Here is a 24959-nt window from a genome sequence, read left to right as displayed (position 1 = left end):
AGTACGGAGGCAAATCAACGCACTTCTACATTTCATTGGAGAGTCAACAAAAAACAGCGTGTTTATATAAATTTCTAAACCGCATATCAGGCTTCAAAAAAGAGTAGTGGTAAGCTCTCCTTGCCAGCTCAGACCTAGATACGCAATTGGCGATCCTATATGACGTCCACCCAACGCCAAAAGTCAGTGGAGCCTTGGACCTAGAGTGCTGCTCTTTTACCTCATGAATTCTTCATTACACTTTTTCTGAAATCAAGTTTTTTTTCATTGTTAGATGACTCAGTGATTCATTCATTCATTCATTTAAAAAATTATCAAGAGTCCCGAAGCAGTTATTTTCAGGCCGAGGCGTACGACGCCAGCGTGGGTACCGTCATGTCAATACTTATGGCATTTTCTGGGCACTCCGTAGTTGATCTTGGCATAAAGCGCTTGTGACCACATTCTGCCAGGTATTCATTGTTTCTTGTGGGTAGCTAAGAGTCACAAAAAAGTCCACCAGAATGTGTATGCAGTCGATGATGCCCCCGCACGTAACATTCCTTTTAGGAGTCAATTTAGGGGTAAATTTTAAATCGAAATTGTAAAGTGAAGTATTTCAAGGTAAGCAGTAAAAAAGCAGCGTGACTGCATGAGCGTTGCTTTACTTCTCGTGAAGCAGCGGGAATTCCCTAGGACCCAAATAGTATTTACGTCTTCCTCAGTTAGTCAATAATATGTCCCACGGATGGTAGTAAGCTTACGTTCCGTTCTGGTTGGCAAGGGAATAGACTATTTGTGCCAGGTGGTTTACCGCCTCACTGATGTTGACCCGAGACTAATTTTCTTGTCCCACATGTACCAGAGACCATCGGAGTTCACTTGCAATAATTTTGACTTTGTCTACAAGTTTAACCGTAGTTCCAGCAGCGTAATTTTTGTAAAATCTCATACTTGCTTCGTTGGAATCGCTATAGTTGTAGCCCATTTGTGGTTCCTGATAGCGAAAGCAAGCGTGGCATGCTCTGCTGTCGTAGATTCTTTAGTCAAGACTACAACGCCGTACTTATTTGATCTAAATGGCGTGCGTACAACCGCTACCGTGTTCGTGTGTTTTTGTGTGTGTATACATCAGACGTCTATATATTTGATCTGATTGAAAATACCTCGAAGTGTACTTCTGAATGTTCAAATAAAAGTATAGGAATGTCATAAACGCACGAAGGATGATGAGCGGGGCACAAGCAAATATGTGTAAGTGTGGCGTACAGTATCGCAACTTGACTTTAACGTGTGAGCACAGTTTAGAGTGTCAGACAGTACCATATTGGTAAGCTAGTATGTAACTTTTCATGAGACATTTATTGAACCCTAAGATGGACCAGTTTAACTATATTCCCTGTGTTTATTTCAGAGTGTTGATGGGCGAACAGTCAGAAATACGGGTACCTTAGACAGTTCTTGTAGCAGCTCGCTGAACTATAACAATTTGTAAAGGCAGAGTCCTTTTCAGGCTATTCTGATTTTTCGGTATTGCCATGCAGCCTCGGGACCTCCACACAATCTGAATTCAGACATATCTGAAAGAAAAAAATATATTTTTTATAAAAAAAACATGCGGCTACTGGCTGTGTGTTTTATTATTGGAGTAGCTACTAACTGAATGGAGATAGGGAATTCACACGTCAGTAATAATTAAAAAGGATTACAATTCCCTGCTAAAGGCAGCCAGGTGTGGATACGAAGCAGTGGTGAAATGGTGAACGGCACGCACCAAGACTCCTCTACGTTGCCTTGCGCAGATGCGACAACATACATAAACTGTACCCGACTGACGGTGAGTGACTATCGCTTGATGCCAGTGACCACTCCTGTGGTATAAGCTGAGTAACTTGAGCTTCAAATAACAGCAGAGTATTTAGATTATCCTTTAAATCCCCGTAGCGTTCAAGAAAACTTGATCGAGTATGCTCCCGAAGAATTTGGCAAGCCCTAAAACCAAATACAGCAGGTGCAACGGAACGCAAGGACACTGGAGGAAGAGGGTGAAGCAAAAAAGATTGATGGGAAGTAATGAAGGAGGGCGTAGGAGTGTAGGAGTAGAGTGCTGCATAATAAAACGAGAAGTGCTGAGGGAAGAAGCCTGCATGTACAGGGAGGCGAACGCCAAGCTAGATGCTTGCTTAACGAAGTCAAGATGAATACAAGCAGGAGAAAACGAGATGACAGGTTGAGTTGAAGATGAAAGAAAATAAATTAAATATTTTGCAAAGTGGCACTCAAATTCGGTCGCCATCAGTTCAAAGGCGAGTGTCGTAGCCACTGGGTTATGTATATAGGTATGATCGGAGATAAGCTGTAAAGGGGAATATAAGATGATAATGCAATAACAGAGTAAACAAAAACAAATCTAAATGAGAATATAGAGAGAATGAAAGAGAGGAAGAAACAGATACCTGGTGAAAATGACAGTGATCGAAAGAAAGTATAACACAGCTTCGTACAGTGCTGTATAGCACATGGGTGGGAAAAGAAATTAAGAGTGAAAAGGAGAAAAATAAGGAGGGAAGAAATAGAAACATAGCACATCGACCGGTACTATACAGTTTAGGTAGTGGTAAGGAAAGAAAGATGATTGATTGATTGATTGATTGATTGATTGATTAATTGATATGCGGGGTTTAACGTCCCAAAACCACGAAATGATTATGACAGACGCCGTAGTCGAGGGCTCCGGAAATTTCGACCACCTGGGGTTCTTTAACGTGCCCCCAAATCTGAGCACACGGGCCTACAACATTTCCGCCTCCATCGGAAATGCAGCCGCCGCAGCTGGGATTCGAACCCGCGACCTGCGGGTCAGTAGCCGAGTACCTTAGCCACTAGACCACGGCGGCGGTACGAAAGGAAGATGAGGGTAAAAAGAAAAAGATAAGGAGCTGTCTAGCAAATCCACTGTTTCCACGGCCTTTGCGTGACTAGGATGCAGCTGCTCCAATTTCTTGAACAGTTTACGTGATACCAGCTGGGTGTGGGCAAGACTGCTCATTGTTAGGAACCTCTTCTACGAAAATTCTTTATAACAGGAAAATCGCTATAGGTTAGCGTCTGCGTGATGTGAGCGTTCAGTGAAACGCATCACAGAGACACATCAGTTTCAAGGGTGCCGTCTACACTGTCAACGTGAATTTCGTCAAAGGAGGCGCCAGCACCGCACCTTTTAGCTTCTGTTCTATCACAAATAGGGTCTTTTATTGACATGTGAAGGTTGCAGGACAACAAGGAACAAAGGTGGACGTGTGGGTTCTTAAAATGGCACATCACTGATAATTCCTTAGGCATTGCTTTTTCTACAATGAATTACTCTTCCAGCTGCTCAAGCATCAACAGAAAAATGTTTGCCAACAGGTCTCACAGGGTGATGCCTCTGATCCTGCTCAATTGACTGACTAGCTGTTGTGATACGCGTACACAATTCGAGCGCAGAGTCACGGAACCACCCGGGATCCTAAGATGCAAGAAGCAGCAATATAATGATTGCAAAAAAAAGAGGTAGGGCATTAGCTATTTTCATTCGCTTCGTTATTTCCGTGCGTAATGATCGTGTCGTCTCTAATGTCCAAAGCCACCGCCGCTCTAGCCGATCAGCTCGCCGTCCACGAATTGCTGGGGCAGTGTAGCTCTCGCCGAGCGCTGCCCATCCTCTGACTCTCCCGACTGTGTTACCGTTTTTTTTTATTTCCTCTCAAAATTTACTTCTTTTTCTATCCCTTTAAATTTCTCCCTATCCCCTCTCTTGTGAGCTCCTGCTTAGATGTCGCACTTAGCTGCAGGTGGTTTCAGGGCTCACTTTTCTCTGCTATCCTCTCTTAAAAGCATGGCTTATTCCTCGAGATTTTGTATTCATTTTAACAATGCTTTTTACACCATTAACAACGGCAACCAGCTTGTCCACATATGTTATCCAGAAAGGGCTATCTATATACTGCGCTTCCTATGTGGTCAGCTCATTAGATGGCAGATGACACCGTATTGGGCATCAGTGGCGTAGTTAGCAAACAGAGGGATTGTAGTGCAATTTCGGTGCCTAGAGAATTCCAGTCGTGGTAGGCAGTGATTTCACCTGTGTGAATGAGTCATTAGTGTCAGTAATAAAGCGCATTTTCTTACTCTTCTGCCGCTTGATCCACAGCGGCTGCCGTCAAAGCATTCCGTAACCCAGCTAGACTCGTTCCCTCTTCGGTAGTTTTTCGGAACGGAGCAACTCATCATGCAATCGTTGGTTGTCGAATCCTGCAGTATTGCAGAAAAAAGCCGCTGTTAGCAACATTTTACATGGCACCACTTGCAAAGCGTGTTATTTATAAGCTGTCTGATGCAATAAAATTTACCTTAATATACTGTGTTTGAGAGAAAAATGGGTACGTAAGCTGACACTGTCTGTCCTTTTTTGTGAATTCACCGGGCCATCTGTATTTCTTTGTCAACTTTGGAGAAATCTTTTTTGCTGATTTTTTATGAAGGCATTCAGCCCCATACATCCTGAAACAAATAAATAGATAGATTGATTGATTGATTATGAATAATTGTCATGAAATTATTACAAATCGATTTCAAACACAGTATGGCCCTTCCGTAAATTGCTAGTAATGGCGGCCATATACAAACAAGTAATTGTAAATATTGTTCCCTAGACACATTTGAATGAAAGGGCAACATTTGAATGAAAAAAAGCACAAAATATAAATATAACAGACATGGAATATATGTAAAGAACAATGAGACATGATAAAATATATAAGAAAAACCATATATATATTTATATATATATATATATATATATATATATATATATATATATATATATATATATATATATATATATATATATATATATATATATATATATAGTCTAGTAGATCCTCCGTGAGCGGTCACAACGTGGTTTATTTCGACGTTTCGGCCTAGAGTCTGGCCTTCATCAGGAATAAAGATCTTTATTCTGATCTTTATTCCTGATGAAGGCCAGACTCTAGGCCGAAACGTCGAAATAAACCACGTTGTGACCGCTCACGGAGGATCTACTAGACTATATGCAACGCTACGGCCACTCAACCACCATGCCTGCCTACATATATATATATATATATATATAGGATATGGCACAACGGGAGCGTTGTCAACAAGGATAAATATATTTATTTCCCAACAGTTTTGGGAGGGGTCCTTCCTTCATCACGAAACTGTTGGGAAATAAATATATTTATCCTTGTTGACAATGCTCCCGTTGTGCCATATCCCATACCTTCACAAAGACTAACTCGCCCATTGAATTATTACTCCCACTATATATATATATATATATATATATATATATATATATATATATATATATATATATATATATATATATATATATATATATATATATTGCCACAGGCATAGAACGAGGTTTAGCCATGCCAATGCGAGTATGTGCCATGGTGTGAAAGAAGAAGAGGACAGTTGGTGTGTGCTCGTGCTCTAACGTTCGGTTCGGCTCGACATCCAGTGCTGCTCCTGTGAACAGACGTTGTGGTTGTTCTGTGATCACGTGACATTTTCTGGTGGAGGTGCTGGGTAGTGTTGTATGCACTGCAATCAGCAGCAAGGTCCCGACACTAGCCGCGACTTGGAAGAACCAGCTGACCTACGGCGTAGCAGGCGACAACTAGGCCTACCTCCTGAATTCGGACCACTTCCTCAACTCGGCAGTACTATGGCTAGTGCGGGAACGCAAACCCAAGAAACATCAACGCTGCCTCCTCCATGGTTTTTCAACATCCCGCGTACTCCGAAGCCGTTCCACGGTGACCCTTATGAGGATGTCGACGACTGGCTCGACGACTACAACCGTTGCGGCAGCGTCAACAAGTGGAACGAGCAGCGAAAGCTTCGGTACGTCTACTTTTATCTCGAGGACTCTGCGCGCACTTGGTTCGAAAACCACGAAGCCACTATGACAACCTGGCCAGAGTTTTGCAACCAGTTGCGAAATACTTTCCAAAGCTCTGACCGAAAGGAGCAAGCGGAACGGCTCCTCAATTCCCGAAACCAGCGTCCGAACGAGAGTGTTGCCATGTTCGTTGAGGACATGACGCGGCTGTTCAGGCGAGCCGACTCTTCATTGACGGAAGAAAAGAAGGTGCGCCTCCTAATGCGGGGAGTGAAGGAGCAGCTGTTCGCGGGACTAGTGCGGAACCCTCCCGGCACTGTAGAGGATTTCCTTCGCGAAGCCACGACAATGGAGAGAATGCTAAGGCAGCGTTCGTACCAGTATGAACGTCCTGGCAGTCTTTCGTCAGTGTCGTTGGCCCTACAAACACCTGACGTCACGACTGTAAAAGACCTGACGGAGCTCGTGCGCACTATTCTGCGCGAGGAGCTGCAAAAGCTGCACGTGGTGTCTTCTCCGCCCCATGTTGCTGCTTTAACGGATGTCGTTCGCGAAGAGGTCCGGCAGCTGGTGCACCCCATGACGACTCTGCGTGCAGCTGAAGTCCAACCCATGACAGCCCCGCGTGCAGCCGAAGCTCCGCTATTAACGTACGCGGAAGCACTGCGTACTCCTGCACCGGCTGTTGGCTATCCGTCCCGTCCGTCCACCCTGCAGACGGCACCGTCGTTCTACTCGGGACCACAGCAGTACGGCAACCCACCCCTTACACGGAAATCCAGTGTATGGCGTGCTCCCGACAACCGGCCTCTATGTTATCACTGTGGTGAACCAGGTCACATCTACCGTGAGTGCGCCTACGGGCACATGGGTCTTCCCGGCTTTCGTCCGGATGCTCGTCGACCCAGAGATGGTGAGCGGCCCCGTGCTATCGCCGAATACTTGGCAAGCCAACGATCCTCAAACCTTCCGCGTCGCCAATCCCGCTCACCATCTCCACGGCGTTTCACGTCACCTGGCCAACAATCAACCTTTGCGGACGTCCTTGCAGGAAGATCACCTAGATCCACAAGCCCGCGCCGGGGAAACTAAGAACAGCGACCTCTGGGGGTGAGGCCGCTGTTGATCGACCGTTACAAGACCCTCCCCCGATTTGCCTGCCGACATTCGACGACATTCTTTCACCGACGTGTGCCATCGACGACAAACAGGTCTCTGCTCGTATCTCTGTTCTTCTCGACAACCACCCGCTGACCGCTATGGTAGATACGGGTGCCGATTATTCTGTTATAAGCGCTGACCTCGCTGCACAGCTAAGAAAGGTAACGACACCTTGGGGACATGGAACCAACCTCCGGACTGCGGGAGGTCACCTATTGACACCGCTATGAATGTGCACTGCCCGCCTCCGAATTCGTGAGTCGACGTACATTGTTTCCTTCGTTGTATTGCGCGAATGCTCCCAAAACCTGATTCTCGGAATGGATTTTCTCCGCGAGCATGGCGCCATTATTAAACTTCGCGACCTGCTCATAACGTTATCTAACGACCATACAGCCCTACGAAAGGATGCAGTTGCGCCGACCACAACACTTCGAATTGCTGACGACACCATCGCACTGCCGCCGCGAGCCAGTATGTTGGTAACGGTGGAGAGCGACTGTGACAACAAGAGTAGTGGCATTGCGGAAACTAACCTCTCGGTGCTCTTGGCTCGGCAGATTTGTGTCGCGCGTGCTATCGTCAAACTGAAACATCGGAGGACTCAGCTTCTGATCACGAATTTCGGCGGCCAGTACCAACACTTAGCAAAGCGAACAGCAATCGCGAACTTTGAAGCCATCGATGACACAGAATGTTCCACTATCGCACCGATTGCCACTGCTGCCGAAGGTAACACTGATATAGCCAGTACGGTTGACGTGAATTGCCAGCTATCCTGTGCGCAGCAACAGCAGATACGCATGATTTTACGTACGTATAGTGATTGCTTTGCGTCCACCTCCAAAATCAAGCAAACCCCAACCGTGAAGCACCGCATTATAACGGACCCTACCGAACGGCCTGTACGGCAGCACGCCTACCGCGTGTCGCAAAAAGAACAAGAGGCAATACGTTTTCAAGTGAAACAGATGCTCGACGACGACGTCATCCAACCCTCGAACAGTCCATGGGCGTCACCCGTCGTACTTGTTAAAAAGAAAGACGGCACTCTTCGATTTTGCGTCGATTACCGGAAGCTCAACAAAGTGACGAAGAGAGACGTCTACCCTCTCCCACGCATAGATGATTCACTGGATCGACTTCGACATGCCCGATATTTTTCCTCAATGGATTTACGGAGCGGCTACTGGCAGATTGAGGTCAATGAACGTGACAGGGAAAAAACAGCATTCATAACTCCCGATGGCCTCTACGAATTCAAAGTGTTACCATTTGGATTGTGCTCTGCACCGGCAACGTTCCAAAGGATGATGGACACCGTCCTGTCCGGTCTGAAGTGGGAATCCTGCCTCGTGTATTTAGACGACGTCGTTGTTTTTTCCAAAACATTTGAGCAACATTTACAACGACTTCAGTCCGTCTTCGTCGCTATTCGATCCGCAGGCCTATCTCTAAAACCGGAGAAGTGTCATTTCGGCTACGAAGAACTAAAGTTCTTCGGCCACCTTATCAGTCACGATGGCATTAGACCAGAGCCAGAAAAGACCATGGTTGTTGCTGCATTTCCTCCACCTTCGAACAAACGGGATTTGCGCCGGTTTTTGGGTCTCTGCGCCTACTACAGGCGCTTTGTCCAGAGCTTTGCCAACATCGCTGAACCCCTTACCCGTTTAACGAAGGAGGATACTCCTTTTGTGTGGGGTCCAGAGCAGAGAGCCGCTTTTTCTCAGCTTCAGCAGTGCCTTCAGACTGAACCCTTACTAGGGCACTTTGATGAAGATGCCACCACCGAACTTCACACTGACGCAAGCAAAATCGGTCTTGGTGCAGTACTCGTCCAGTGGCAAGACGGCGCTGAACGTCCCATCGCTTATGCTAGCCGCATTTTGTCATCTGTGGGAACTAACTACTCGACCACGGAGAAGGAATGTCTTGCTGTTATTTGGGCGATAACAAATTTCCGACCGTATCTGTATGGCCGTCCATTCAGAGTAGTTACGGACCATCATGCCCTCTGTTGGCTGGCCAATCTCAAGGACCCTTCAGGGCGCCTCGCGAGGTGGAGCTTACGCCTTCAAGAATTTGAGGTTACAGTCGTCTACAAGTCGGGCCGCAGGCACACTGATGCTGATTGCCTTTCGCGCGCACCCCTCGCGACGACATCGAGGGACGATGATACAGATGGCCATTTTCTTTGTGCAGTCAGTGAATCGGACTTGGCCCAACAACAGTGGAATGATTCAGAGATCCAACAACTTATCAAATACCTTCAAGGTCGCAACTCGAGTCCACCATCGGCATTTGCACGTTCAGGGTCATTTTGCCTCCGCAACGACATCGTCTACAAAAAGAACTTCGAACCTTATGCGACTGAGTACCTCCTCGTCGTTCCACCAGGGCTACGTGCTGACATTTTATCTGCCTGCCATGACGAGCCTTCCTCCGGCCACCTAGTATTCGCACGCACCCTTGCCCGGATTCGGACTCGCTACTACTGGCCAAAGCTCACCTAGGATGTCAAGCATTACGTAGAAACATGCAATCATTGCCAGCGCCGTTAAGCCCCACCTGTGCGCCCTGCTGGTTTATTACAGCCTGTTGCGCCCCCGTCACAACCGTTTGAACGAATAGGCATGGACTTGCTTGGGCCCTTCCCAAAGTCACATGATGGCAACCGCTGCATCGTAGTCGCTACTGACTATTTAACGAGGTACTGCGAAACGAAAGCCCTACAACGAGGCACCGCCAATGAGGTTGCGTATTTTTTTATCAACAACATTGTCCTCCGCCATGGAGCGCCAACAGTTCTTATCACTGACCGTGGAACAGCCTTTACAGCCCAATTGATGCAAGACGTCACGAGACTTAGTGGAACAGCTCATCGCAAAACAACCGCATACCATCCACAAACCAACGGTCTGACGGAGAGATTAAACAAGACGCTGGCTGACATGCTATCTATGTACGTCGACCGTAATCACAAGAACTGGGATGCAATTTTGCCATACGTAACGTTCGCTTACAACACTGCGGTTCAAGAGACTACGGGTTTCACTCCATTCCGGTTGCTTCACGGCCGAGAAGCAATTACGATGCTTGATGCCATGCTGTTGCCTGACACGACCGATATTACTACTGATGCGAACGACTTTCTCCGGCTCGCCGACGCGGCCCGCCAGCTTGCACTCAAGTGGATCCGAAAACAACAACGAATCGACTCGCAGAGGTACAACTCCCGTCATCGCCATGTCATTTACCAACCCGGTGATCTTGTCTGGCTGTGGATCCCCGTTCACAAAAAAGGCCACTCGGAAAAGTTACTTCACCGCTACTTCGGTCCCTATAGAGTACTACGGCGCCTCACAGATGTCAACTACGAAATTCTGCTTGAATACACAGCTCAGCGATCTCGATGTTCCCAGCAGCCTGACATTGTTCATGTGTCACGGATGAAGCCACACTACCCCCGAGCCACCTGACACTGCTTCTTCACGCGTCTTTGTGCGTGTACGCGACTACTTTAACTTTTAATCGGCATTGGTCATCGGGGTGGTACTTTTTTTTCGAAGGGGGGGGTAATGCCACAGGCATGGAACGAGGTTTAGCCATGCCAATGCGAGTATGTGCCATGGTGTGAAAGAAGAAAAGGACGGTTGGTGTGTGCTCGTGCTCTAACGTTCGGTTCGGCTCGACGTCCAGTGCTGCTCCTGTGAACAGACGTTGTGGTCGTTCTGTGATCACGTGACAATATGTATATATATATATATATATATATATATATATATATATATATATATATATATATATATATATATATATTTTAGGAATGAAGATCGATGGTCCGGTGTAATAGATGATTGAAGAGAAGGACGCACGTACGAAATGTGGATTTATTAACGTTTCGGCTGGTGGACCAGCCTTCGTCAGAATGATTGCAGTATGTTACAGGCACTTAATATATAGGTAGGCGGATGTATACACAGGAACAGTGCACCACTGCCAGATGCTATGCGCAATGAAAGCAAGGTACATGCGCATGGTGGACACAACACCGCACTGTGACTCACAATCACAAAAACAAAGATATCGCGTAAAAAATAATAATAATCGCGTCACTGGCCAGTGAGATACCACGAGCACAGAACATATAAGAAATATAGGCAATGCGCCGAGCGTACATAGCACAAGATTGACTCTACAAAATAATAATAATAACGATACATAATGCACTTTTACGAAGGATTAAACATCCATTCACACACACACGAACGAGATAAGTCTGTCGTCGCATGAGGCCGAGCACGCACTGTATTCTACGCAATTATGCTAGCCAGTTTGCCCGCGTTTTCGTTTAAACCCCTAGAAGCCGTTCCGAACTTATGAATTAGAAATGATTCGCGTATCTCACGCTTATAATGCGACGTGAATCCCGCCTCCAATACAGTTGCCCTAAATGATTCAAAACTATGTCCGGTAGTGGCGACGTGCCTTGAAATCGGCAGATGAGGCATGGAGTGCACATGGGCCTTGTGATTGTTGAAACGGTAGCGAAATGAATTTTCAGTATGACCGATATACTGCAAGTGACAAAAGGAGCACTCAAGCAGGTAAACCGCATTATCTGTGTCACAGGTGAAATCGCCACGAATTTTTAAAGTGAAATTGTTTGCGGAGCTTTTAGCCACAGCGGTGGTTGTCATCTGTTTGCATAACTTGCATCGAGGTTTGCGGCATGGATGGCAACCAACGTGTGAAATGTAATTGTTAGTCCGTACTTTGGAGGACGTGAGGATGTCCTGCAAGTTCCTACAGCGACGAAACACGGCGCGGGGTGGCTCTGAAAAAACTTCTTTTAGGTGATCGCTTTGCGTCAATATGTTGTGATGTTTCCTAAGAATGGCTGCTACATTGGGTGCGGAAGCGCTATGCGTGAGTACTAGGTTAGCATTATTGAGGCTATGGGAATGTTTCTCTGCATTGATCAGTGTTTTTCGGTCAAGCATATCAGCACGTGCCACTGCGTCATCAATCATCGGTGCCGGGTATTTCTGCTTTAGAAGAGAAGCACGCAGTTTATCACAACTAGCGATGAAGTCTGCTTGCTCGGAGCAAAGGCGTTTAAAACGAACAGCTTGGCTATATGGTATGCTGGATTTACAATGTTTAGCGTGACTGCTGTTGAAATGTAGGTATTGTTGTCGGTCAGTAGGCTTTTGATAAAGCTTGGTGGTTAGGTTGCCGTTTATTAGGCTAATAGATACGTCTAAGAAGTTTATGGTTTCAGTCGAGTAGACGTGCGTAAAAGAGATGGATGGGTGAACGTTATTGAAATCTGATATGAATGAGAGAAGGTGCGATTCACCATGAGGCCAAATAAAGAAAATATCGTCAATGAATCTTTTATAGCATAGCGGTTTTAATAGGCGACTGCGTAAAAACTCCTCTTCAAGCTTCCCCATAAAAATGTTGGCATAATTTGGCCCAATCTTAGTCCCCATCGAAGTGCCGCTGACCTGTACATAATGGACTTCATTGAATATAAAATTGTTCATGTGGAGAATCATTTCAAGTAGCACCGCAATGGTAGTGCTGTTTACTGGCTTATCATCGGAACATTTCTCATACGCTTCTACAACCGCGAAGATGCCATCCGAGTGAGGGATGTTTGTGTAGAGTGACGATACGTCCAGCGTTACCAGAAAGGAACCATTAGGCACGGTAATGTCGTTAACTACCGACAAAAAGTGGTTCGTGTCCCTCAAGAAAGACTGATACGTGGCGGGAAGGTGACGAATCAACGAGTCTACATAACAAGACAAGTCTTCTGTCACCGTTCCGTTTGCAGAGACTATGGGGCGGCCTGGGTTGTTCGGCTTATGAATTTTTGGCAGCATGTAAAATCGGCCAGCAGACGGACTTAGCGGGACTAGTGTTGTGGCTGCCTTATCACATATTTTTTTATCTCGCCAGAGTGCATATATCTTTTGTTTTAGAGTTTCTTTGAAGTCCATTGTGGGGTCTGCATCAAGTCGTTTGTAAAATGAAGTGTCATTGAGCTGCCGAAGAGCCTCCTTAATATAGTCTGCTGTGTTCATAACCACGATGGCACCACCCTTGTCGGCTGGCTTAATAGTGATGTCGTTGCGCTTCCTTAATAATTCGATCGCTTTCAGTTCTCCGTCGCGCAGATTTCGACGGAACGAAGTTTTCTGCCTATATGCTTGAATTACATCGCGCTGAACAGCGTCAATATATAGATCAAGGTATTTATCACGTTGTAATGGTGGTGTCCAACGTTTAGCTGACGGCAGCACCCCGGAAGCATGGCTACTGTTATTTCTACCGTGAAAGAACTCCCTCAATCTCAGGTTGCGTGCGAAATTATCTAAGTCACTGAGTAGCTGGAATTCATCGCAATGACCCGTTGCGGGGCAAAACTTCAAACCACGCGATAATACAGACATTTCATCTTTGGACAGACTACAGTTCGATATGTTGACTACGTTTGAAACATCATCCGAACGGGGTGTATTTTCGAAACGGGACGGCGCCGTACTTAAATTTTTAAGGAGTTGCGCGGGTGTGCAATGAGACATCACGCCGTCCCTGAGTAACTTCTTACATTTGACAGCACATATTTCATTGCGTTTCTTTTCCTCGAATATGCACAGCGAGTTAACCTCCAGAGTACTAAGCGGGGTTTGATTACACATATTCTTCTCTTCGTTCATCAGAGATTTCAAAGCCGAGCGGTAATGATTAACAGTAATACGCAGAAGTTCTAGCGAAGACTTCTGTAGGGTGTCTTGCCACCTTTTTGCGTTATTATTTGACAATTGAGAAGTGGCAGGGCGTAGGAAAAGGTTCAGACCTTTTGGTGCAATAGAAGCAGCGAGGTAAGTTTCTAAAGTGGCAGTGTGTAGCTCGTAACGAACTCGTTTTTCCACTGCCCTTCTCATCTTTTGAAATCCCTTGGAACAAAGGTGCGAGGTAAAGTTCTCATTGGCATGCGTCGAAGCTAGTCAATTCTTCGAATTACTTTTTACAGCATCGGAAAATTTTTTTCGAAGTGGATACCTTGGGTGAGCAGTAGGACCAACTGCTTTCGTAGTGGGTCCTGCTTGAGTAGTGGCGATGTCTTCTGTAGCAGTTGATGCCGCGGCGCCAGTAAAGCGTCCCTCACTTTGTTGCAAAGAATGGCCACGGCGGGACAGGATGACGGAAGAACTTGCAGTGGAACCACTCACGCGAGGGGCTGTATCCGCTGTGTGTCGTGATGTGTCGAAGGTCGGGTAGTGTTCCTTACCCCTCTGCGAAGGACAATGGCCAGCGGGTGGCTGGCATTCGGGGGTGGGATTGTTTCGGATCACTCTCGAAGTGCACCCACCATCATCAGTACGATCACCACGATTCTTGTTTTTGCCCGTTGGTTTCTTTGGCAGGGACACGGCTGTGGACGGCTCAGGACCTACCCCTCTAGTAGACGGCGTATGGTGCTGTATAGCTGGGGCACAATCTTGCCAAGATGCAGTGGTTGCTTGACTCGGAGACTCGAAGCACAGTTGTCGGATATGACATGCCACGAGAGCAACGCCTTCAAAGCTGAGATGTACGCCATCCGCTGCTAGGACTCGTGCGGGGGGAAAACATTCGAGTGCATGGTCCAGAAGGTGCGCCGTACTGGAACGTCTGCAATAACGGCGTAAGAGACTGTTGAAAAGGCTGGCTTCACGGTTGAACCGGTGAATAAACCTTTGATTCTTGTATCCACGGTGGCGGTTGGCAGCCCTCGGCAAAATAAGTGTGGCGTAAATATTCCGTATACCTTGATGCTCCTTTTGGATGCAGGTAAGCATGTGAATGTAGTTTTCGAAGACGGCACGTGCATTGTTCTTCGTTAAGTCATTGGTGCCAATGTGCACAATCAACGTAGACGTCGTTGAAGGGACAAAATCGATCAGCAAAGGCATGTCAGCTATAACAGCGCCATTATGTGAAACAAAAGCTGGCGTACCTGCCAATAGAGGGTCAAAGTGCTGGAACAAATATTTGGTTTGTGAGTCACCCACGACGACAGTGGAAGGTGGTGCCTTTGGGAATTTCCATGAAATATATTTCGACGTGGTCCTCCGGGAATCCATAGTTGTATAATATTTTAGGAATGAAGATCGATGGTCCGGTGTAATAGATGATTGAAGAGAAGGACGCACGTACGAAATGTGGATTTATTAACGTTTCGGCTGGTGGACCAGCCTTCGTCAGAATGATTGCAGTATGTTACAGGCACTTAATATATAGGTAGGCGGATGTATACACAGGAACAGTGCACCACTGCCAGATGCTATGCGCAATGAAAGCAAGGTACATGCGCATGGTGGACACAACACCGCACTGTGACTCACAATCACAAAAACAAAGATATCGCGTAAAAAATAATAATAATCGCGTCACTGGCCAGTGAGATACCACGAGCACAGAACATATAAGAAATATAGGCAATGCGCCTATATGTTTACGTAGCTGTATGCGGCAAGCTGTCATTCTATTTACATGATTTCAAGGTTTCTCATGAACTCATACGTACCAGGAATAGCGTCTCATGTCATAGGAGCAGCACTCTGAAAACTGCTTGCTTCTGCCGTTTTTTATAAGATAGCTCATGATATAGCCTTCGTTCCAAGGGCAATATGTAGAGTTCGCTACGTATCCCTCTAAGTGACCATCAATCGTCGATTGATCATGATCGCACCCTAAGCTGAAATATGAACACGCACAAAATTTAAGAATAATGAGCAGAAAATAGTTTATATACATCAATTTATTGTTTGTAAACTGCGCTCCACTGCAGCTCACTAGTTAGGGTGCTGAACTGCTGAACTAATGGTAGTAGATTTGATACCGGCCACCATCGGTTCCTTTTGTGAAAAAAAAAGAAGCCAGAAGCCCGTATACTTTGCGATGTGAAAAAGATCAGGTGGTCAAAATATTTAGAGATCTCTAATACTGCGTCTCTCATGTACATCATCATCATCATCATATTTCATTTCCTTAAAGACCCCACAAAAGGGTATTACATAAGGGGTGGATGTACAGGATATAAAAAACATTTGCCACATAAGGGGTTGGTATACAGGATATAAAACTTTTGCTACATTCAAAGTATAAAATATTGCTACATAGGTGTGGGTATATACATTGCCATAAAGTTTCACTGACAGAGATATTATACTCCGTTTTCGCAGCGTAATATCCAAAATATAATAATAATGATACTGCTTATGTATTATTATTATAATTTTATTATTATTTCATATTATTATTATTATTATTATTATTATTATTATTATTATTATTATTATTATTATTATTATTATTATTATTATTATAAATTAATAGTACTAGAAGTATTAGTACTAGTAGGACTAAATACTGCACCTCAAGAGTTGTCGCACATTGCAAGTTTACCTATTATGAGGGATCGTGTAGTTTTCATGATCCCCATAACCTAAGTGTTATGTACCGAAGAATGTAGGTTGCCCTAGGTGTGGGTACCTGTTGCGAAATGCGCTCATCTTGATCGAGCACTTTTTATTTCGTCAGCTTGCGGCTTTGCGTTCTCTGCGTTCGAATGAAGAGCAGAGAAATTGTGCACCCCGCGTTCGAACCAAACGCAGAGTACACAAGCACGCACGCGCGGATTTTCCAAAGTAGAGGGGCAGCGAGCGCGCGCTGCTGCTCGAACAGATCGCAATGTCTTGCATTTGCTGCGCCCAGGAAATGAATCAATTCACGAATTCAAAATTAACCTGCAATCATTTTCCGCACTAAGTATCTATCTCAATTTACTATATTTACTCTTGTTGAAAACAGCGCATATGGTGCAAACGTACAACCTGACCAAACAAGCGCAGACGAACAATTGTAATAAAGCTGGCATGTACTTTAAACAAAGCACATAATTATGGAAAACGGAGTGCAAGGTAAATTACTCAGTCTGATGGCAGTTAACACACCCCCACATATTTCTTGGATCTTGGTTCTAGCAGTCTAAGTGTGGTATGATATGCATTACCAACCTGTCCCCTCCATTCTCGATTAACACAGCTGCGTACCATAGGTGTGCGCAGGGTCACTCACTCAGGCGTCAAGAGTTGGGGAGGGAGGGGGGGCACTGTTAATCGCAGCTTTTTCATCTAATATGTCAAAGTGTGGGGCAAAATCCTCCCTTCCCTTAAGTATCTAGGGGGGTCCGCCAACCCCCTAACACCCATGTTCGCATGGTCTACGACGCAAACTCGTCACACTGCAAAACATCCTACTAAAACATTACCAATTACTGTCTCAAAAAAAACCTGCATCCACTTGACAATCTGTATTGCAGGGCTGAAAAATGAACGGGTGAGCTAATTTTCTTGTCACTTGTGTCTTAGTCTAAATGAAAGCTCCTGGGCTCTCACTAGGACCAAATCATCTTGGTAAGGAATCCATGATATTTTTTTTTTGAAGCTCGGAAGCTTTCTCTCCAGGAAGTCATACTGCATTTCTTTATAACTTCATGTTACAAATGGGTGGTTGCCAGTTCTCGTTCATAAAACCTTCCACCACTCTGTGGTAATATATAAAATCGATTTCCAATAAATACTCGTTATTTTACTCTGGAAAACTGGCAATATTATTTCCATCTGCATATTAGCGTTCAACACTACTTTGAGATTTTGTTTACTTTTTAGTTAATGTAAAACCCTGAACCACGATGCGGTACTGATTTTATTAGTTCAGGCTACTGAATATGTGCTGCTTACGTGTGCGCCATTTCGTGGGTCATTGTGCGAATTCCGATGAAAGAGTTGGGAATATCTTCCCCCAGTTGTTCACGTGTAGCCAAGCAAGCAGACCCAACAAAGGCAAAACCTGCGCCAAGAAAACAAAAAATTTCTGCTCAGTTATCCGAATTAAACAGATACCAGAAGCATGTAAGTTTAATGTTCCGCAGAGGTACGATGAGTGGTAAGACAAGTCACAGAAAGCCTGACCGATGCGTTCATGAACACAACTTTCTTTTCCGAAAACACCTTGTCCTTGGGGGGTTTAGGAGAATTTGTCGCTGCTGTTACGTCACGTCGATGTCAGCTTCAGCGGTGACGGTGAGAGCATGTGACGACGTGTATGAATAATAATATTAAATACTATAGCTTTCTTGGGGAACTTAGACGCAAAAATTTTGGTATGTATGTATGTATGTATGTATGTATGTATGTATGTATGTATGTATGTATGTATGTATGTATGTATGTATGTATGTATGTATGTATGTATGTATGTATGGATGAATGGATGGATGGATGGATGTTTGCTTGTTTGTCTGCCAAAACGACAACCGGAACAGTTAAAATTCATCCCCATCCACAGCGCCAACCAATATTGCTCAAGTTTCAGCGTTCATACTCGTGCGATTGTCAATTGAACGGCAATTATTGCGCATTTCTGAGGTACAATAACAACACGTCTACATTTCATGGTGTCTCTCTTTACACGAGGAAAGGCATACACAGGTAATTTTATGGGCCACAGTATTTATTACGCTGCACTGACAGTGTAATCCTATGTCCAAAAAGGCTAGTATTTCCGGTGCTTTTCTAAGACGACACGGTGGGGACGCCTACCCGTCGCTTTGCGTAGGGAGCCTTCTTGTGCGCACGTCTCCGTTTTTTAGGGTGGTGTCAGCCTTTGATCCACCACTTACCGCCACCCGCTAAAACACAATGTTGCCAGTCCCAGTTTCCGTGGCAACAGGCGCCATGTTGGTTCTTGCGGCCAGGCGTTCCTTCTCCGTCGCGCTGCACCAGCTGCATGTTGGCGCTGGTGTGCAAGCTGTGGTATGAGCTGCGTTTGATTACATCATAGACGTATAGCTTCCGCTGCGACACCATCCTCGTGCTAACCACACATAAAAGAACTTTGAAGTCTGTATGCCAGGGTGCCGCGTGCCACAATGCAAAACTATCTGGAGACCTTCCCGCTTCCCGACTTGCTCTAGCCAACGGAAACGCTGGGCTACACAAGTGAAGTGAGACTGCTTGGAGGTGACTACTTCTCGCCGTGTTTGTGAGGTGAGTACCCGTTGTATTGCGAGTGGGTTGAGTTTATCACAGCACATTTCGTGAAAAGGCTGACTTAGCCATGCAACGAAAAGCAGTTTGAACAAAGTAAGCACGACAACGTGCACAGCATAATAATGAATTAGGCTTCGTTTGGCTACGCTGTACGAGTGGAAGATGGTTGAGTATGCTTGTTTATCCTTGTAGTCAAAGCGCAGTTCCTCAATCGAATGATATGGCTAGTCGAATTTGTGGTCCTGCATCCATTCACTATCTGCACTTTGTCGGTTTCCGAAGCCATCACGGCATTCGTCGCCGAAAACGCCAGGCCCGTAAACCGCCTACAGACGCTCCCGTTCGCTTCTTCCTTTTCTGGCAGATGTTCGCATTGCTGCGATTTTACCTCGGTTGCTGAGGAAGGGAATTTGGAGAAGTAGACAGACGAGCCGATGAACGCGTTCTCTGTAGGCACTTCTCTTTCATAGTTGCAACGCAAGTAACTTTTTTGTGGCTTGCCATGGGGTATTCGTTCTTCGCTTCAATGACACGCGCAACCACACCAAAACTCCCTCAATAATTGCAAACAGGACTTCTCTTTAATAACATAGAATGCGACATATTTACTGTTTGTGTCCGTCCATCCTTCTGTCTATCTGTCGGTCCTGAACGGTGCAGTATATGTGCACTGAGCAAGTCGGTTGTCAGCCCATAACTCAAATATGCCCTATGCGGTGCATCGTTATTTGTGTCGTCCGTTTGTTTCAAAAACAGACACACTAATGATTTGATATCGTAAACTCCGCTTTTATTTAGTGCTTGTAGAGAAAATGTGTATTGACTCCGTATATGTGGTCGGAGCCGTGTATGATTTTTTGTCTTATTGCTTTACTCTAGGCCAACTGCAAGGACACAAGTTTCCAGCAAAGGAGGCAGGATGGTTTGAAGACACAAGGCCAGATGCCGTTTGAATGTTGTTTGCAATAAAATCTGACCTGGAAAAACTTGATTTGTCCATCGTTGCTTCCCTTTGCTTTTCTTCTAGCCTAATATACAGGCTTGTGGACATAGGGGGAGGGTGATGGATTGATTTATGGGGTTTAACGTCCCAAAACCACCATATGATTATGAGAGACGCCGTAGTGGAGGGCTCCGGAAATTTCGACCACCTGGGGTTCTTTAACGTGCACCCAAATCTGAGCACACGGGCCTACAACATTTCTGCCTCCATCGGAAATGCAGCCGCCGCAGCCGGGAATCGAACCCGCGACCTGCGGGTCAGCAGCCGAGTACCTTAGCCACTAGACCACCGCGGCGGGGCATAGGGGGAGGGTGGTGTAATGCGATTGAATGCCCTACTTTTTCGGGCAGCGCTTACAGCTTGTAAGGTTTTGAAGCAGTCATTGTACAGATTCATTCGCAGGAACTAAACTTGCTTTAGGAAATTATATTACGGAGAAACGCAATGTTTAGGGTATGAGAAACAGGCTAGCTGAGCTATTCGGTTTACAGAAAACATCGCGAGCTGCCCGGTTGTTTGTTCTGCCTTTCCTGTCGTTACGAGTCCCCCCTTACTCAATGCCCTTCAGTGGGCCTCTAAGGTATTTTGAATAAATAAATAAATAAATATTAACAGCACGGTTTCGAGCCTTGAACTAAGAGGCTTTTGAGGTACTTGCAGTGCTAAGGTGAATATGTTTCATGAATGGCGCGCAGACATTGAAGTCCATTCATAGTGACATCGAGGTTCTCCCCCTCGCAAATATAGGCTACCTAAATAACCTCACTCCGCCAATGCGGTGGGTCTAACAAGTGGGAGAAAAGAACTGTTGAACAGTATTTTATAGAAGCTCGAGTCACGAACATGTCTTTCCTGTTCTACCAAACCGCGGTTAACTTCAGAAAACAGCTCTTCAGCCTTCAGCACTTGCTATATAAGAAATACCCTCTTCTCGTTTCTGAAACCCACACTGCCGTCAATGTCAATGAGCGATTACTCAAAACCAACATGGTGGCCCGTCAAGTATGGGGGCCGTTTTAGCCTGTTGTAAGCAACCATGATCGGAGTTGTCACCACCCTAAAACACGGAGACGCGCGCACATTAAGGCTCCCTAGCTTTGCGTTCTACACCTTACAGCCTCAGAGACAGGCCCACACGCCATGTTTTGTTTTCAAAGATCACTGCCAGCTAGCTCTCGTGTCTCACGTGCCTCGGTGCGCTCGTTTGCCTCTGCTGCACGGATCAAGGCACTCTAACCCAGCGCTTTCAAAATACGAATCGCCGACATTTTTTTAGGGGCGAAGCTCCTTATAGCGGCACCCGTTCGTCCCCCGTAGTCGTAGTCGTAGTCGTAGTGTGTAACCAGTCTTAAGTTTTGACCTGCAAGGTGGTGCCAGTGGGAGATTTGTCCCATGCTTTGTTAAAATATAAAAAGTTCGTGGTGTGCGCGTTAACTAAAAGCCGAATTCTCCTGTCTCTCATTCCCTGTTAGTGGCCATTGGGATGTATATTGAGCACAATATGGCAAGAAAGGGTTGCTGCGTTATACTTGCTGGGCGTAACCTCCTTGGTTTTAGAAAGGTTTAGCGAGCGTTGAGCCGCAGGGCCATAAATACAATGAAGTAGTATATGCCATGAACTCAAGGTGGTTGAAGGCGGGAAGTAGGAACGAAGCGCCAACCGTAAGAAAGTAAAAGCCGAATGCTCCTGTCTCTCATTCCCCATTAGCAGCCATTGGCATGTACATTGGGAAACATCTGACAAGAAAGGGTTGCTACGTTATACTCGCCGGGCGTAACCTCCTTCGTTTTAGAAAAGTTTAGCGAGTGTTGGGCCGCAGTGCCATGAATACAGTGAACTTGTATATACCATGAAGTCGAGGTGGTTAAAGGTGGGAAGTAGACACGAAGTGCAAGCTGTAAGAAAATGTGCGTGTGCCACCTCTCGTTTAGTCTTTGGAATGTCCGCTGAATGGCGATGCTTCTATATTGGGAATATATGATGAAAATTGCGAAATGGTGGTACTTGGAGTGTTGAATAGATGGACGAATGGACACACAGACAGATGTATGGATGGACTCACGGATGGCTGCACCGACGAATGGACGCAAGTACGGACGCAGGGTGGATGCATGAACGAACGCAGGGACGGACGCACAGACTGACGTGCGGATGCACGAACAGACGCACGCACGGACGGGTGAATGGACGCACGGGCGGTCACACAGATGGACGCATGGACGGACGGAAGCAAGAACGAATGGACGGACGGATGCTTCGCCCCACTCTCCATCATTCACTCCGTGGATATGCTGCCATTTTTTTGCAGAACAGCAAATAAAAGTTTTTTCACTCTCTCCAGATTGAAAGACGTCTTAACCGGGCCCCCACCACTTGACTGCGATCCCCGTATTGCTAGCTTGGCGTCGAAATCAGCCACCATTTGCTGCACTTTCTGCAATATCGTCTTGCCTAGCTCCTCGATTTTGGCCTCTATGTTTGCCTCAAATCTTACTTCTTGTTGTTCGAGCTTAGTTGGCATTTTTCTTTCAATTTGTTTCATTTTGGCTTCCATGGTGTTTGCGAATTCCTCCTGTTTTTCTAGTGGCGTCGCCACTGAGGGATTAGAGAGCCTGTAACATCGTCATGAACAGACAAAATAGCTACACAGTTTGGCAATGGAATTGTCGAGGATATAATCGAAAACAATACATTTTGCAACAACATCTTAAAGACTCCAGCACCCCGGACGTTATAATGTTGCAAGAAAAGCACGGGCTGGCCAAATTGTCGGGATATAAGTCATTCGGCAGTGCTGATGGGGAGACAAAGGTATTTGCAACGTTGGTTAAGCGAAATCACGCGGTGGTGCAACATGACACGGAAATCAAGGCAATAAATCACATTCTCCTCGAACTCATACTGACGCGGAAAACAGAGGACAGTCTTTTTGTATTGAATATTTACAGCGGTCCTAAATGCAGAAAGCACAAATTCCGCATGCCGTTTCAAAAAACCATCGCTATAACGGGCAACCGGGCGCTAGTGATTGGAGGAGATTTCAACGCCCCTCACAGTGCATGGGGATACAGGATCGAAACCCAGAAAGGCAGGAACTTGTGGTTGGACGCACAGGAGGAGAGCCTGACGCTCGTGACCGATCCATCCATTCCTACAAGAACAGGTACTAGCGTTGGCGCGGATACTACGCTAGATTTGACGTTCACCAAAAACATACTGTACACGCAATGGACCAATACGCAACATGACTTGGAAAGCGATCATTTTATACTTGAAATAACGGTGAGGGCAGGGCCGCGGGAGGCAAAAGGTAGACAACTTAAACTTGTCGATTGGGACAAGTTCCGGAACATCAGAAAGAAGCCCGACGAAATGATACAGAGTATTGAGGAATGGACCGAAAAGTTAAAACGAGACGTGGAGGCCGCTACGCAAACGGTGCGACCGGAGGCGCAGCTAGATTATGTATACAATAAGCTTCTCCACATGTGGGAAGCTAAGGAACGTTTACAACGGAGGTGGAAAAACCAAAGGCACAACCGGACACTTCGTAGAAGGACAGCTAAATGGAATAGGGATATAGAGCAATACGCCCAGCAGCTGTGCAGACAACAGTGGGAGGAAAAGTGCAATGACATGGACAAACAGATAGGAATGGCGAAAACGTGGACCATCCTTAGACATTTGTTAAACCCGGACAGAAACAAGTTGGCAGAAAAGCACAATATTATTCGGTTAATACAAAGATATCAAGGTACAGAGCAGGATTTCCTCAATGAAATTAAGAAAACATACATCTCTCAAGCGCTTCCCGTTACACACCCTGATTACACAGGGCTGGCAATTGATGATTTAGACAACGAGATCGGGGAGGCAGAATTGAGAGCCGTCTTGCAAAAACTCAATACTAGATCAGCACCTGGACCATATGGTATAACTAACAAAACGCTAGGCAATTTGGATGACGAGTCCATAACTAAGTTAACTGAATTCATTAACAAATCACTGAAAGTAGGACAGATTCCGCAACAAAGGAAGACGGCAAAAATCGTGGTAATACCCAAGCCAGGCAAGCGACTGCAGATTGCGGACTTGAGACCCATATCTCTCACATCTTGCGTGGGGAAACTCATAGAGCACGTGATTCTGGAGAGGACAACTACCTATCTCGAGAACCGGGATGCGCTTCCACCCACAATGATAGGGTTCAGGAGGAACCTCTCAACGCAAGACGCAATGCTACAGTTAAAACATCAGATTATAGATAATCCGGGAACAGCGACAAAGGGAACAGCGACTAGGGTTAGACCTCAAGAAGGCCTTTGATAATGTAACCCATGCAACGGTGCTACAAAGGGTAAACGATCTAGATCTGGGACAACAGACGTACTATTACGTGCGTAATTTCCTGACGGGAAGGAAGGCAGAGATCAAGATAGGGAACCTAGTTTCGGAAGAAATTGAGATGGGCAGTGCAGGTACGCCGCAAGGCTCGGTATTATCACCTATGTTATTCAATCTGGCTCTAATTGGACTGCCAACCAAACTCCAAGCAATCGAAGGACTGAATCATACTATATATGCAGACGACATCACCCTATGGGTGAGAAGTGGTAGTGACGGCGAAATAGAGGAAACGCTTCAAACAGCAGTTGAAACGGTCGAGCGGTATCTGGAAAGTACTGGGCTAGCCTGCTCTGCGGAAAAATCGGAGCTGTTGCTGTACAGACCTACTCGTAGAGGTCGCAAACCAGGCAACTGCCT

The 24959-nt window shown here is 45.8% G+C and overlaps 1 protein-coding gene across 1 annotated transcript in view; it reads right to left on the bottom strand.

The window, feature by feature from the left end:
• Positions 1-1360: 1360 nt before the first annotated feature.
• LOC119184926 (venom metalloproteinase antarease-like TtrivMP_A) overlaps positions 1361-24959 on the bottom strand; it is a 61637-nt gene continuing 38038 nt past the window's right edge. The window contains exons 10-14 of the mRNA XM_075871745.1: positions 17881-17989; positions 15663-15833; positions 4371-4521; positions 4150-4272; positions 1361-1559 (exon numbers count right to left, since the gene is read on the bottom strand). Coding sequence (XP_075727860.1) covers positions 1494-1559; positions 4150-4272; positions 4371-4521; positions 15663-15833; positions 17881-17989 — 620 coding nt within the window. The 3' untranslated portion in view covers positions 1361-1493. The remainder of the gene's footprint in view (positions 1560-4149; positions 4273-4370; positions 4522-15662; positions 15834-17880; positions 17990-24959) is intronic.

Source organism: Rhipicephalus microplus, chromosome 8, assembly GCF_043290135.1.
Source record: "Rhipicephalus microplus isolate Deutch F79 chromosome 8, USDA_Rmic, whole genome shotgun sequence".
NCBI lineage: Eukaryota > Metazoa > Arthropoda > Arachnida > Ixodida > Ixodidae > Rhipicephalus > Rhipicephalus microplus.
This window is presented reverse-complemented; position numbering and strand designations above follow the sequence as displayed.